This window comes from Chiloscyllium punctatum, chromosome 7 (assembly GCF_047496795.1).
Source record: "Chiloscyllium punctatum isolate Juve2018m chromosome 7, sChiPun1.3, whole genome shotgun sequence".
NCBI lineage: Eukaryota > Metazoa > Chordata > Chondrichthyes > Orectolobiformes > Hemiscylliidae > Chiloscyllium > Chiloscyllium punctatum.
In genome coordinates, this window is record NC_092745.1 from 61605390 (window position 1) to 61621841 (window position 16452).

Genomic DNA, 16452 nt, shown 5'->3' on the forward strand with positions numbered 1-16452 from the left:
ATGTTATAGAAAAGCTGTAGTATCCTCAGAGATTTCAGGGTGTTTCTAGTGTAGATCATTGACAGTTTGAAAGATATTACTGTGCTTTCAGTCTCACTCAGCTGCAATCTTTTTCTACCACCTGCTATTCAGTTAAATGATTAATCACAGAAACAAATTAATTTTTTAAAGATTAGAGGGAAACTGAAGAAAAATAATAAGGACTGATAGGAATGAATTTGTAAATTACACATTAGGTATTTAAGAAGTTTCAGGAAGTCAGAAAAGAACAACAATTATTCTGAGAAATAAGGCATATGTGAAAAACCCTAGTTATGCTGATTTCTCCTGCATAATTCTCACTGGAGTAAACACTTATTGCTGCTATAAAGGCAAAACAGGGACTTGATAATACTGAACTTCAACTGGCTACTTAAAATATTGCATTTGTCCATCAATAAGCTTCTTTTTTACACTCTTACTCTCCCTATGGGAAGGTGCCTTGAGTAAAATCAGTATCTGCACATTAGCAAATATGAGGTCAAAAAATTGAACTTGTATGTTGCAATACTCAACATTGTTAATACTTCAACATGTTATATCATTACTCTGAATTTTACTGTGGCTGTGTACTATCAACTAAATGTAGGCCTGTATTTCCACAGTTGTGGAGATTCCAACATTAACCAGGTTGATGTTTGGACCCTAGCTCCTAACTCTGACAGATCTTGTTTCTATGAGATGGGTCACAGGGTGTGATTCATGCAGGGATTTCAAACTCTCTGCTGAGTTCAAACAGACCCCATTTTGTCTGAAGCAAAGTACGTTTGCAAGAGTGTACAACTTAGGATTTTAACAATTGATATGAATATGCATAAATTGGATGAGTATGGAACTGTCAAAACAATCAATTTATTTAAATTCCATGCTCTTCTAATTTTGAAGGATAAACAGCCTGTTGTACCTCTGATTGGGGAGAAGAATTGATGCTTGCAACTTCAATGGCTGTTTGCTGACATAACCCTCAGTGTTGTAGGGTTACTGCTTGACAGCTTCCACGATCTGTCATTACCACTGTGAAAGGCCTTTAGGCTCACAGTGTGATTGACAGCTCTAAGACATTTTAAAGGGGTTAGCTGTCTTTGATGTCATGCCAAGAATAAAATGTTTTTGTTTAGGATTAAGAAATTGAGGGGAATTAGTTGTATTGTATGAGCTTTTATCAGTAAGAATATGCTCTTTTAAAATGATGAGTTCTGTATTTTATTTTATCTAGCATTGGTCCTGAGCTCTACCAGTGAAGAATACTGGATGAGTTATCATGCAGGGTATAAAGACAAAGTGCAGAGTGTGCAGGAAATGGGTTGGCAGAAGTTAGTATGGGACTATATAAGGAGTTGGCATGTGGGCTTGCCTTGCTCTCCTCTCCCATGACTTGCACTGACAATTGGCTCAGTCACATAACCAAGCACAGGTGGCTGTGCTATACAATAGGCCTCAGTCAAAGGTGCATGCATCTCGCTGTATGTCAGGTGGCATGTTACTCTAATGTCTGTACTATGCAGTCTCAAGATTTGTGCCAAACACACAGCATTTGCAGCAAGGAGTGCGAAATATCCCCAGAGGCCCATAACCCATCACCAAGAAATAATGAACAAACATCCTTTTCCTCACTGATTCCAACAATAAACAAAACAATGTATCTGCAAACATTTTTAGACAGAAGTTCCAAATAGATCACCCATCTCAGTTCTTCCTGAAGTCCTCGGATGGTGAAGTCTAACACAAGGGGACATAGCTTTAAATTGAGGAGTGATAGATTTAGGGGTAGTATCTTCACTTAGGGAGTAGCAGGAGTGTGGAATGGCCTGCCTGCAGCAGTAGTAGATGTTAAGGGCATTTAAATGGGCGTTGGACATAGATATGGATAATAATGAAACGGTGTAGGTTAGATGGACATCATATTAATTTCACAGGTCGGTGCACCATCAAGGGCCGAAGAGCCTGTACTGCACTGTAACGTTCAATGTTCTATGTTCCCCAGTTTTACAGATGTCAGTCTTTACCCAATTTGATTCACTCCATGTTATATCAAGAAATGGCTGAAGACGCTGGATTTTGCAAAGGTTGTGGGCCTCAATCTCATTCTGGTCTTAGTAATGAAGACTTATACTCTGGAACGAAGCATGCCCCTAGCTAAGCTGTTTCAGTACAGTCACAGCACTGACATCTCCTTGACTTTGTGGAAGATTTCCCAGATATTTCCTATCCACAAAGAGCAGGACAAATCTAATATGGTGAATAACCAGCCCATCAGTCATCAATCATCAGTGAAGTGATGGAAAGTATTGTTGACAGTGTTATTAAACAGTGTTTCTTTAATAATCCATTCAGTAATATTCAGTTTGGGTTGCACATGGCCCATTCATCTCCTGATCTCATTACAGCCTTGATCCAAACAAAGAAGAGCTGAATTCTAGAGGTCAAGTGAGAGTGATTAGTGAGTGAAGAGTGCAGCATCAAGGACCCCTACCAAACTTGAAGTCAAAAAGAACCTCCATTAGGTGACGTTACAGTTAATATGAAGGATGATAGTTGTGGTTGCTGTTCGTACCATGGCCGCTGCAGGTGTTCCTCAGAATGATGTTCTACACTCAACCATCTTCAGTGACTTCATGAAACCTTGAAATAGATATATTTCTGATGAAAAGCAGGATAAAGGGCTGTGGGGATCAGGCAGGAAAGCGGACTTGTGACCAGGATAGGATCCACCATGATCATGTTGAATGGTGAAGTGGGCTGAAGGGTTGAATTGTCTACTTCCATGCCTAATTCCTATGTTCGAATGAATGACACTCCTTCCAACATAAGATCAGAAATGGGAATGTTCTCTGATGATTGTACAGTATTATTCGTACCCTTTGTAATTTGTGAGATACTGAAAAAGGGCCTGGGTGACATTCAGGTTTGAACTGATGTGGGGAAGTAACATTTGTGCCACAAAAATACTAGGTGATGATCATCTCCTAGAAGACAGAATCTCACAAGTACCCCTCTTGACATTCAGTGGCATTACAATACCTGACTCCCCTATTATCAATATTTCAAGGTTACCATTGACTAGAAACTGAACTAGACCTGCTATATTAATATTGTGGCTGCAAGAATTGATCAACGCATCAAAGTTCACCTGATTCTCCAAAACTATAAACACATAGAACCTACAAAACACATATTGAAGAGAATAATGGAATATTCCCCATTTGTTTTGGGCAAGTATTGCTCCAATAATACTCAAGAAGTTTGCCACCATGCACAACACAGCAGCTCTCTTGACTGACACACTATTCACCAGCTTAAACATTTACTCTCTCCAAACTGCCTTAGACCCACTTAAGTATGTCACTATAACACAATGAGTCAGAAGTCCTCATTTGCAATGACTCAATTTGTTATGTTCCCAATATTTGCATTGAAGTTTCTGTCGTGTTAGTTTCTGATGTGGTAGTTGTAGAAAGTTACTCAACGCATTTTCACAAGATCAACAACCTTTGGGAACAAGCTAAAAAAGTTTAATGCATATTTCAAGAATGAGTATACCCAGCACATTCAGTTTGTTTATCAATTAGTATATGTAAGTAAAGTTTTGACATACATCATTCGATATTTGAAGGATCCCAGGAAACATGCAGGCCCTCATGCATTCCATTTAGAACAGCAATATCATCCTCCGTAAGAGAAAACTGGAATACCTATGAGGTAGTGAAGTTAATAGACTTTCAGTATTCCTTAAAATTAGTAAGTCAATAGGAAACCAATGAGCAACAATAGCTTTTTTCTTATCATAGCATTATTCTTTAGTTAATTTTAACAATTGTAAGATAAGATCATTAGTGAATGTACTGAGGTGGTTTAGAAAAAAACACTGCTTCAGAATTGTTTTGTTGCCATCAATTGATAAACTTTAGTACAACTTAATACAATTTAGAAATGCGTTCTGTTGGAACCCTTGGGGGCAGCATGTGGATTTATGTTTACCATTCCCCTAACACAAGCTCTTGATCTCATGAGCCAGCTGTCAGATGAGGGAGATTCTAACATCAATTCCTCACAGAGAATTGCTGGCTCATGCTAGCCAGCTCCCCCATGCCTATGAGTGACTGACTGAAGAACGGATGCTAGTAGCATGTCATGTGCTTCCTTGAAATGAGGAACTAGGCCTTGATTGGTGACACATAAATAGACACACAGAAAATCATCCTTTGGCTGTGCAGTGACATAGCTTTTATGATACCTGAATCTTGATGTCTTTGGTACTAACACCTTGTCTAGGATTCTGATTTACTGTTTTGAATACGTTGAAGCTGAAATCCTGTTGCTAAATTACACTAATATTCTAGGACAACTATTCAATTGTTCAACACGTTAAAACTCTTCGACAGGGAGTCTGTTATTTGTTGGTATGAATACTTTGTGCCAGTAATTCGAAAGATACAGGAAGAAGATACTCAGTGCAAATCTGTTCTACCCTTCAATTAATATATTTGAAATTCTACTTATCCCTTGTTACCTTTACCTGATAAAGTGTATGCATTTGTAGTCATAACAATTTCAATCCAACCAACAGCCACAGTCTTCTGCAGCAGTGAGTTCCAAATGTTCTCTTCCATTTATATGGAACATATGCCTCCTGATTTCAGTCCTGAATGGCCTAACACTAATTGGTCTGGGCTTCCATCACAATAGGAAGTAACATTGTTTTATCTACCCAATGATCTTGTTAACATTTGAACCGAATCCATTTAGGCACTGAACATCCTAAATGAATTTGAACCGTAGTCCATCAAGAGCAATGTATCCTTCCAATGGTCTGATGCCTTAAACTGAACTAAGTAATCCAGCTGGGGGCTAATCAAGTTGTTAAGCAACTGAAGCGTAATTTACTCAAATTTCAATTCAACAGGATAAAAGCCAACATTTCATTTGTATTACCAACTTTTCTTTGTATCTGTGTACGAGTATGTAGTGATTTGTGCACCTGAACATTGAAATCCATTGCTCCTTCACGGGTCCCAGTGCCGATCTCCATGAAGAAAATTCAATTGCTCACTAAGCACTAATACACATGGCCAACATGTTAGTGAATAATGTGCATTAATAATAGTGATTTACATTTGTTGCTGCTGTAACTTGTGGCTGTAATTCTCAGGCTTTTTGATTGACTGAAACTCTGTGTCGTTGCTTTTCTGAACAGTTCTAAAGCTTTCTGCCAATAATTCTGTCACTCGCCGTCATGAGCCTTCTGTTTGTCATTGCTAATCATTGACGCCAAGGCTTTTTTTCCAGTGATTATATAACTTGTTGCTGTAAAGATACTCTATCAGTAATTCTATGATTCGCTAGTATTGCTAAGTCACTGAGTATTAATTCCAAAAAATGACATTCTTTTCATTTATAGCAAGAACTATCAGTACAAAAACATTATTGCTTATAAGAAACCTTTCGACCAGACTGCAGGGATGTTAGACGTTAATGTGGGAGTGGTGCAGAACTATTTATAAAAGACAATGTCGTAAAGTGAGAACATTTTAAAAATGCAATTTTCTTCAGAAAAAAAAACTTACCTGACAGTTTTCCCAAATCCTCTCTTTCTTGGTAGACTTCGGAATGGTGACAACTCCATTCTTGGTTTTGAGATAAAGAAATTAATCACAAGTTGAATGATCAATTCATCCTGAGTGAATACAAATCATTTTGTGTCTCTGTCTCTACTTTTCTATTATTTAAACATCAGTCCTTTCTTTAGATAGTGAAAAGGAAATGGCTCACTTAGAGTGTATACTAATAAACCTTCCACATTAATAGCCATTCTTTTTGAGAGGTTATTAAAACAAAACAAATTCTCAAAATTTTGTGGAAGAGCAAAGATGTAGGATGCTTTTCCCATAATATTCCCAGGGTTATTACACTGCACACATACAGCACATAGTGTTTACATACATCAGGATTAGGATATTATTAACAGTGATTGTGTACAATTTGGTTATTACATTATAAACTTTAGTTACATGTATAGTAGTTGTGTATAGCACGGTTAGTATATTATATAAAGTGGTTCCATATGCCATGGTTGGTACATTAGAAACTATGAGTATATACAGCAGGGTTTGAATTTTATCTGCATTAGTTACACACAACAGAGCTAATATGCATTGTTTACATGGAGCAGGGTTGGTTCTTTATAAACATTGGTTACATTTGGAGGATTTACATTATTGGCATTAGTTATACAGGTCGTTCTGCTATAACGCGACAGTTGCGTTCCTCTGCAACTTCGCGCTATAGAAAACTGCACAATGGAAAACCACTTTAGAAAATGGCACTGGAGAAGATTACTAATAAAAAATCGTTATGCCTGTTCAGTAGAAAGAACGTCCATAATTTGTCATAGACAGTTCAAGTTGATGAAATGCGCATTACAGCAGAGCAAGCTGAATACAGCAGGGTTAGTACATTATAAACATTAGTTATATACAACAGAGTTAGTAGAGCCTAAAAAATATTCATTTTGGGGAAAACAGTGGAATGGCTGTAATGTCACCAGACCAGCCATCAAGAGACCCAGGAACATGCTCTAGGCCAGAGGTTCAAATCTATTCAATTTAATTAATAAAAGAAATCTGAAATTGAAAGTTAATTTCATCTCCTCAGATTACTAAGGGATCTTGACTAGGTGGGCCAATGGGCTGAGAAGTGGCAGATGGAGTTTAATTTAAATACATGCGAGGTGCTGCATTTTGAGAAAACGAATCTTAGCAAGACTTATACACTTAATGGTAAGGTCCTAGGGAGTGTTGCTGAACAAAGAGACTTTGGAGTGCAGTTTCATAGCTTCTTGAACGTAGAGTCGCAGGTAGATAGGGTACTGAAGAAGGCATTTGGTATGCTTTCCTTTATTGGTCAGAGTATTGAGTACAGGAGTTGGGAGGTCATGTTGCAGCTGTACAGGACGTTGGTTAGGCCGCTGCTGGAATATTACATGCAATTCTGGTCTCCTTCCTATCAGAAAGATGTTGTGAAACTTGAAAGGGTTCAGAAAAGATTTATAAGGATGTTGCTAGGATTGGAGGATTTGAGCTATAGGGAGAGGTTGAATAGGCTGGGGCTGTTTTCCCTGGAGCGTCAGAGGCTGAGGGGTGACCGTATAAAATCATGAGGGGCATGGATAGGATAAATATACAAAGTTTTTTCTCTGGGGTGGGGGAGTCCAGAACTAGAGGGCATAGGTTTAGGGTGAGAGGGGAAAGATATAAAAGAGACCTAAGGGGCAACTTTTTCACGCAGATGGTGGTACGTGTATGGATTGAGCTGTCAGAGGAAGTGGTGGAGGATAGTACAACTGCAACATTTAAAAGGCATTTGGATGGGAATATGAATAGGAAGGGTTTGGAGGGATATGGGCTGGGTGCTGGCAGGTGGGACTAGATTGGGTTGGGATATCTGGTTGACATGGACAAGTTGGACCAAAGGGTCTGTTTCCATGCTGTACATCTCTATGACTCTAATGGTAACCATGAAACTATCATGGCCTGTCATAAAATACTATCTGATTCACTTATCCATTTACAGCAGGAAATCTGTCATCTTTAAATGTTAGGTTGAGACCTACAACAATGTGGTTGACTTTTAAATGGCCTTGAAAATGATCTAACATGCCACTCAACTCAGGGGCAATTAGGGATCGGCATTAAATACTAGGCTTGTCAGCAATGCCCATATCCTGTGAAGGAATTAAAAAAGCAGAGTTCGTATGTTACTTACATGGGTTGCTACAGAGGATTACATATAGCAGAGTTTATTATATAATAAATATAGAGGATCTTATCATTACATACTTTAATTACATACAGCAGAATTGGTACACTATATGCATTAGTTACATGTAGCGTGGTCAGTACAATATACAAGCCAATTACATATAGCAAAGTTGTAAAGAGCGTGTTTTGTTTTTCTAAATTATGGGTTGAAATGAGAAAGAACTGTTTTAAAACTATTGTTTTAAAGGAATCTACATGATTTGAAAAACAAGTAACCTGAAGCTTATGGCAAACATTGTGTAAACATCTGTTTGAACAAGTAGTTATTGAAGTGGTTGCAGATGAATTGGAGCTGAGGGGTAGTGTGCAATGAAGAAGTTGGGTGACTTACAAGAGGTTTGTTGATCTGTAGACTATTGACCAGTTATTGAAGATAAAAGGCTTTTGCTTGCCAAGAACTGTGTGAATGATTCTCAGGGAATTGAACTGAAATCAAACTGAATGTTTGATTTTTCTCCTATACCTAAACACAGATACCTCTGAGAGCATCCCAAGTTCCTGTAGAATGTGTGTGCCAAATATTTAGAAACTTCTCAACACCATAAACATTTCATTTCATGTATGTTAACAGTCACTGAACAGAATAATAGGGTCTTGCAATAAGCAATATTTGAATGCCTGCTCCATTACTACAGAATATCAGAACACACAAGACTGTGTCACTCATTATTAATAAACAATTACAAATTCAAAGGATAAACAGCACAAGGAATACTTATTATCATTGCTCTATTATTAAGGAACTGCACATTACTGGGAAGTGGAAACTAGTAGACATTCCAATAGACAATCAAATACTTTCTGGTTAGTTGTGGAAATTTCATTGCAGAGTTATGGTTGATTTTTTTAAAAATTCCATTCTTATACTCATCATTGTGATTGACATTAGTGCTGTGGAGTCGAAGGTACTGAAATGGAAACTCCTAGAGTTAGTCAGTCTATCTCAAATACAGCACAGTTAAGTCCAGTTAAAATCTGATTAACCTGCGCCAATTGCAAAATAGCATTCTCTATTACTGTATACAAGTGTGAGATTCACTATTTGAATGCTAGTTTTTCTCAATGGGTTTGCTAATTTATGGACATATTTAAGTCTTTTGTTTTCACTCACCAAAAACTGGGGTGAATCAGCCTACAATAATCTCCAGTTGGGTTGTTAAAACCAGCATACATTAGACTAACATCCCATCTAAATTTGAATCTAAGTACTACAATGAAAATGTAACCCTCCTAAATGTCAGAGCTCCTCAAATCTGGCATTTTGAGCTTACCCAATTTAAATTCTTCCACCATTTGCAGCTCTGCCTTCAGCTCTCCTAAATTCTCTCCTAAAACATCTTCCCCCCCCTTTTTATTCTTTTAAGAGACTTGTCATTAGTTACTACTTCGATTAATCTTTTGGTCATCTGTCCTAATATATCCTTAATACTTTGTTACCTCGAATGCATCTCTGCCTGTGCTTACATATTCTACCCACATTATAACTGTTAGAAGCAGTTCAGAAAAGTTTGACTTGGTTCATTCCTGGTATGAAGGGCATATTTATGAAGAAGGGGTTTTTGGACTAATAACCCTAGGAGCTTAGAAGAAAGAGAAGTGATATTATTGAAACAAGTAAGATCCTGAGCAGATTACATAGTGTGAATGCCAGAGTTTATACTTTTGTGGAGGAGACTAGAACTAGGGAACAATTTAAAAATAAGAAGTCTTCCTGTTAAAATGGAGATAAGGTTTTTTTTTCTCTCAGAGCACCATTAGTGTATGCAGTTCTGTTCCCCAAAAGGCAGTGGAGGTTGGGTCTTTGAATTTATTCATAGCTGACTTAGATATATCTTTGAAAGATAAAGTGATGGGTCCAGACAGGAAAGTGGAGTTCAGACTACAAGATTAGCTACGATCTTATTGAATGGTGGGTAGGCTGAAAGGGCTGAATAACTTACCTGTACTCCTAGATTCTATGTTCCTTCAGAAGTTATTGGTTATCTGTAGACATTTTTAAAAATTCATTTGCAGGGAATGTGGGCTTCATCGGCTTGGCCAGCATTTATTGGCCATTCCTAATTTCCCTTAGATGGTGAGCTGCCCTCTGGAGCTGCTGCAGTCCATCTGATGAAGGCCACAGGGAGGGAGCTCCAGGAATCTGACCCAGTGAAACTGAAGGAACAGTGATGTCTTTCCAAATCAGGGCAGTGAATGGTGTTGAGATGATCTTGTAAATCTGCTCCTTTGAGATGAAAATGGTCCTGGATTCCAGCCCCACAAGCCTCTAAGTCTGGCTACTCAAGCATGCCTAAATTAAATCTCTCCACCACTGGTAGTGATGCCTTCAGCTGCATAGATCTTAGGCATTAGAATTCCCTCCCTAAACCTCTCAACCTCTCCTTCCAACTTCAAGATTTTTAAAAAAAATCTACATCTTTGATGAAGCTGTTAGTCTTTGGCCCTCATATTTTACATTGCTAATATCAGAAGTCCATTATAGTATTCCACTAAAGCAATTTGTTAAATTTTATTATATTAAAAGTACTATTGAAATGCAAGTTTCTACTGATGTAATCCATTGGACGATCCAGGGTCCATCTCAGTCTGTACACACTCTCCTAACCTGCAACATTTTAAATCTGAAAAGCATTCAGCTCATGTCTGTGCTATCAAGTCAGCTTTTGGAGTATTCAAAATTACTGACAGTGGATATTTCAAGCCTCACAGCAGCACCCAGTATTCTTTATATAATCACCTATTTTAGAAATATTCAAATTACTGCTAACATTTAATATAATTAGAACATTTTGAAGGATTGTTTTTAGTATCACTAATGTTCTTTCATTCAAAACAACTAACGTGTTTTGGTTTGTGACTAAACTCCAGATACGGTTTTATCATCTGAGAAAAAGTTAACCAATAAGAAATTACGGCAATGTACATCGGAGAAAAGATTTGACTTACTTGTATGCTCCAACGGATACAGATTTGAGAGGGTGAGCAGTTATATTTCTCTGACATTTTGATGATGTCAGGATGTGACAAGGCCTGTCCTTTAGCTAGTGGGCAGTACCCTTCAAAGACTATTCCATGGCTTCTGCAGTAGTCCACTAGTTCTTGTGGCCGTTGGAAAGGATGATATTCAGCCTGTGTAACATACAACAGTTGCACAGCATGTACAGTAAGTCACAATACACAATCACATAGCCAGAGCACAGATCTACAAGTTAACCCATTAACTTTTGCAGAATATTGTACTAAATTCAAATTCTTCTCCTAGATATACAATCTCCAATTTTTATACAGTACAATTCAAGTGACCTCAAACTCCAGTACAATGTTGATCTTTTAAAATTTGTTTATACAGTATTTCATTATTTTGGTTAGTTTCTTTATTTCACTTCCATTAGGTACCCCCTTGTCACATATTCTGGGGGTAAATTTGAGGTGGACAGCCAAATGGTCAATCTTTCTATCCTGGAATAATTTTCCTACAGTTGGCTGATGGGACATATTTAAGTGTGGACATGGACATCTCCTATTCTGTCCACGCAGAAGAGCTTTATTATGATCAGCTGAGGTGAGTAACTTTCAGTACAAAACATCATCAGCCTAAAACTGAATGTAACATCACATTCATGAGGGGTCCTGCTCAGCTACTGTGTTACATTTTGCTGTGTTGTGATTGTGATTAAAATAGTTAAAGTATCAACCAAAAATGTCACAGTGTTACAATCTTCAGCAATCCAATATTTGTCTAAATGTACAAAGTGGTTCTCTTGTAGCCACAGTTAAAGCATGTAATCTCTCATTTTTCTGTGTTGTCCTTCAGGTTGCTTCACTGACTCTATCCCTTTTGTGACTTCTTTACTCCTGCCTTCATTTAATATTGCTGTTCTCTTATCTATTTTCATCCTGACACTTTTTTTTCATTCATTTTACCAGGCATGCTGTGGAGGGAGCTGCTGATTTTCCAAGACAGGCACAAGGAATACATAGGCCTGGATCTTCTGAGCAGCTGCAGTAATTGTCAGATTGCCACTGAGCTCATGAATTCCCCTGACTCACACTGCAATTCCTTTCTACTAGGGACCTTTGAGACTGCTTTCACTGAAATAAACAGCAGAACATTCCCCAGGGAATCCAATCAGCATCGCCCAGGGAATTCAATCAGAGGTGAGTAGGCTCAGGGAAGACAGGATATATCCTGTCTATTCAGCACCAGCTGGTGCTTGTGATGAAATAGGTGCAGACGTAGACCCTTCAGCCCTCGATTTAAAAAATTCTATTTAATGGATGGATGATTGAACGAGGTGGGTGAGATGGATAGATTGTGTGGTTGGACAGGGGAGCAGGATGAGTGGGTAGTCAGATCAGTGAGGAAATTGGGTTTAGTCAAGAGTGTCATTGGGTGGCTGGAGGGTGTTGTACAGTTAGGGATAGTAATCAAGTTGGGGTGTTGATCAATAAGACCTGCGATTAATAAACTACTTCATCTCTTAAATTCCATCCTTGTCCCACACTCACCGTAAACAGAGGAGCCTCGATTATCTGAACGAGATGTGCGGGCACTATTTCATTCAGATAATTGATTATTCGATTAACTGATTTCCTCTGAGGCTCAGAATTTTCTGTGAAGTCTGCTCCCCGTTCAGGAGATGAGGCAGCAGCACACTGCGCGCGAGCCCTGACCCCCTGCCCACCCCCAAACCCGTCAGCCTCTGACGCTCCAGGGAAAACAGCCCAGCCTATTTAGCCTCTCCCTATAGCTCAAATCCTCCAACCCTAGCAACATCCTTGTAAATTTTTTCTGAATCCTTTCAAGTTTCACAACATCTTTCCGATAGGAAGGAGACCAGAATTGCACGCAATATTCCAACAGTGGCCTAACCAATGACCGGTACAGCCGTAACATGACCTCCCAACTCCTGTACTCAATACTCTGACCAATAAAGGAAAGCATACCAAACGCCTTCTTCACTATCCTATCTACCTGCGACTCCACTTTTAAGGAGCTATGAACCTGCTCTCCAAGGTCTCTTTGTTCAGCAACACTCCCAAGGACCTTACCATTAAGTGTATAAGTCCTGCTAAGATTTGCTTTCCCAAAATGCAGCACCTCGCATTTATCTGAATTAAACTCCATCTGCCACTTCTCAGCCCATTGGCCCATCCGGTCCAAATCCTGTTATAATCTGAGGTAACCCTCTTTGCTGTCCACTACACCTCCAATGTTGGTGTCATCTGCAAACTTACTAACTGTACCTCTTATGCTCGCATCCAAATCATTTATGTAAATGTCAAAAAGTAGAGGGCCCAGTACCGATCCTTGTGGCACTCCACTGGTCACAGGCCTCCAGACTGAAAAACAACCCGACACCACCACCCAAACATTTTCTCCACATCCACTCTATCCAGGCTTCTCAGTATTCTGTAAGTTTCAATCAGATTCCTCCCTCTAACCTCCATCAAGTACAGACCCAGTGTCCTCAACCACTCCTTATATGACAAGCTCTTCATCCCCAGGATCATTCTAATGCACTCCACTGCAACCTGTCAACACCAGCATAACCTTCCTTAGAAATAGGACCCAAAACTGCTCACGATATTCCAAATCCTGTCTGATCAGAACCTTATACAGCCTCAGCACTATATTTCTGTGGTTGAATAATAACCCTTTTGAAATGAATGCTAACACTGCCTGTACCTCCACCTATCTATGTGTCATTTGTAAACTTAGCAATAGTGCTCTCAGTTCCCACATCCAGATCTTCAATGTGTAACATGAATAGGTGTGGTCTCAACACTGACCCCTGTGGACTCTATTGGTCACCAACTGCCATCCTGAAAAAGAATCCTTTATCCCCACTCCTTGGCTTCTACCAGTCAATCAATCCTTTTTCCATATGAATACCTTGCCTAACACCATGGACACATCCTATTTAGCAGCCTCCTGTGCAGCACCTTGTTATAAGCCTTCTAGAAATCTAAATGGATCACATCCACTGGCTTGCCTTTGTTTTACTTGTGCCTTATCTCCTCAAAGAAATCTAACAGATTTGTCAGGTATGGCCTCCCTTTGATGAAGCCCTGCTGACTCAGCCCTATTTTATCATGCACTTTCATCTTTAATAATGGATTGTAAAACCATACCAACCATTGAGGTCAGGCTAACCGGCCTGTAGTTTCCTGTCTTCTGCCTTTCTTCCTTCTTAAACAAGGGTGTTACATCAGCCATTTTTCAGTCCTGTGTGACCCTCCCTGACTCCAGTAATTCCTGAGAGTCTACAACCAATGCCTCCACAGTCTCCTCATCTATCTCCTTCAGAACTCTGGGGTGTAGTCTGGATGATTTATCCACCTTCACACTTTCCAGCTTCCTCAGCACCTCTTTCATGATAGTCATTGCACTCATCTCTGTCCTCGGACTCTCTTGTAGATCTGGTATGCTGCTGGTGCCTTCCACTGTGAAAACTAATGCAAAGTACCTTTTCAGTTCCACTGCCATTTCTTTGTTTCCCATTATTACTTCCCTAGTCTCATTTTCCAGTAGTCCAATGTCCACTCTTGCTTCTCTATTTCAGATATCTAAAAAAGTTCTTGAATGTTCTTTTATATTACTAGCTAGCTTACTGTCAGCTTTTTTAGGTATCGCATGCTTGTTTTAAAGGCTTCCCAGTCCTCTGGATTCCCATTAATTTGACCACATTGTATGCTTTTTCTTGTGCTTTTATGCTGGCCCTGACTTCCCTTGTCAGCCTGGTTGCCTCTTCCTCACATTAGTGTGTTTCTTCTTCCATGTGATGAATTTCTCCTGAGCCTCCTGAGTTACCCCCAGAAACTCCTGTCATTGCTGCCCCATTGTCTTCCCTGTTAAGCTCCCTTTCCAATCAACTCTGGCAAGCTCCTCTCTCATGCTTTTGTAGTTACCTTTACTCAATTGTAGTACCATTACATATGATTCCAGCTTCTTGTCTCAAACTGGAGGGTGATTTCTATCATGTTATGGTCACTGTCCCCCGAGGGGTTCCTTCACTTTAAGCTCCCTTATCAAGTCTGCCCCATTATACATCACCAAACCCAGAACTCTGGTGCGCTATACTACAAGCTTCTCCAAAAAAATAAATCTTATAGACATTTGAATTCCTTGTCTTGAGATCTGCTACCAATCTGATTTTCCCAGACCACATGCATATTGAAGTCCCCCATGGTTATTGTAATAGTGTCATTCTTACATGCCTTTTCTATCTCCTAATTTATTTTCTGTCCCACATCCTGTCTACCATGAGAAGGCCTGTACACACTCCCATCAGGATTTTTCTTTTATTGCCATTGGTGAGCAATTCCTGAAAGGCCTATATTAGCTCATCATAACATTCGCAACATTTCCCCGCCCACCTCCTCCGCTTCATTCCCAGGCAATGTGCTGGTGAGGAATACCTTTATCAATCTGCCAGTTTCAAAGCACATTTTAAATTTAGTGTATAACAGTAAAGTATCAAAACCTTGAACACACATAAAATGAAACCACTTCAATTATCATGTTATAAAGCATCTTTCAGGGGATTTTGAAACAAGAGCGTTCTAAGTAACAACAAGCACGGTACAAAAAGAGGAATGTTGGTAAATGCTTTCACTTTATCTGCTGCAAGTAAAGCCAGGCTGAGTGAACGGTCTAAATCAATGAGGTAAAAACAATGACCGCCGATGCTGGAAACCAGATTCTGGATTAGTGGTGCTGGAAGAGCACAGCAGTTCAAGTGAACGGTATGTCTTGTTTATGCAGCATTCATAGATTTACTTAAATGGAAGGAAACAATTACAAACCGTTATCATAGTGATTACTCATTTGGTTTCCCGTCCTCAAAATGGTACATTTTTAACAGTTTGTCATTGTGGTACATGCCTTAGTCAGACACAATATAGCTCCGACATTAAGCAGTTTAATGCATCTCTCACACTTGCTGCAGAAAATGTAACAATTTGCTTGCCACATCACAAGAGTGAGATGCAAAGGAACTATCCTGTTCTCCATCTACAGAACAAATAATCTGGTCAACGTTCAGCTTCCACTTACTACAAATCAAGATCTTAAAGGCCAAGTGCAGACAAGAGATAAATAAAAAAAAGAGCGGAAGAATAATTACTAGCAGGAAAAGAGTTCACAAAGCAGACACATCCAGGACAGTAACTTTCCTACACAGTTATGACTGGGACTTAAATGTAATATCAGAAATGAAGCTTTGGGAATTGGAAAAATACACACTGTTCTCAGACATGGATTTCCTCTCTTCTCACCCTCACTGAATTCTCTTTCAAGCTACATCCTGCCAAGAAAGATGCAATGTGATGCATGTGGCATTGCGGTTATATGGAATAGGCTTTTAAACAAGTCTTTTTTTTCTGTAATTTTTAACAGATTTGTTCACCCTGACATAGGCTACTGCAGTGTACCCGGTGAGGCAGAAAGTGTGGTGATAGAAAAGCACAGCTGGTAAGGTAGCATCCGAGAAGCAGGAGAATTGACATTTCAAGCCTAAGCTCTTCTTCAAGAATGTTGTTGGCGGGGGGGGAAGCTAGGGGGCTGAGAGATAAATGGGAAGGGTGGGTTTGA

General features: G+C 39.3%; 1 protein-coding gene and 1 long non-coding RNA gene across 7 annotated transcripts in view; one reads left to right on the top strand and one right to left on the bottom strand.

The window, feature by feature from the left end:
- The window catches only part of LOC140479721 (uncharacterized), a 259861-nt gene that overhangs the window by 55298 nt on the left and 188111 nt on the right, over positions 1-16452 (top strand). The gene's annotated exons all lie outside the window — the stretch shown is intronic.
- The window catches only part of LOC140479716 (uncharacterized oxidoreductase ZK1290.5), a 115905-nt gene that overhangs the window by 10789 nt on the left and 88664 nt on the right, over positions 1-16452 (bottom strand). For 3 of the 6 annotated variants that reach the window (XM_072573762.1, XM_072573763.1, XM_072573764.1), the window contains exons 5-7: positions 10803-10985; positions 5604-5663; positions 3635-3731 (exon numbers count right to left, since the gene is read on the bottom strand). In XM_072573762.1, the coding sequence (XP_072429863.1) occupies positions 3636-3731; positions 5604-5663; positions 10803-10985 (339 nt within the window). In that variant the 3' untranslated portion in view covers position 3635. The remainder of the gene's footprint in view (positions 1-3634; positions 3732-5603; positions 5664-10802; positions 10986-16452) is intronic. The other 3 variants (XM_072573761.1, XM_072573759.1, XM_072573765.1) reach the window with 1 other exon arrangement.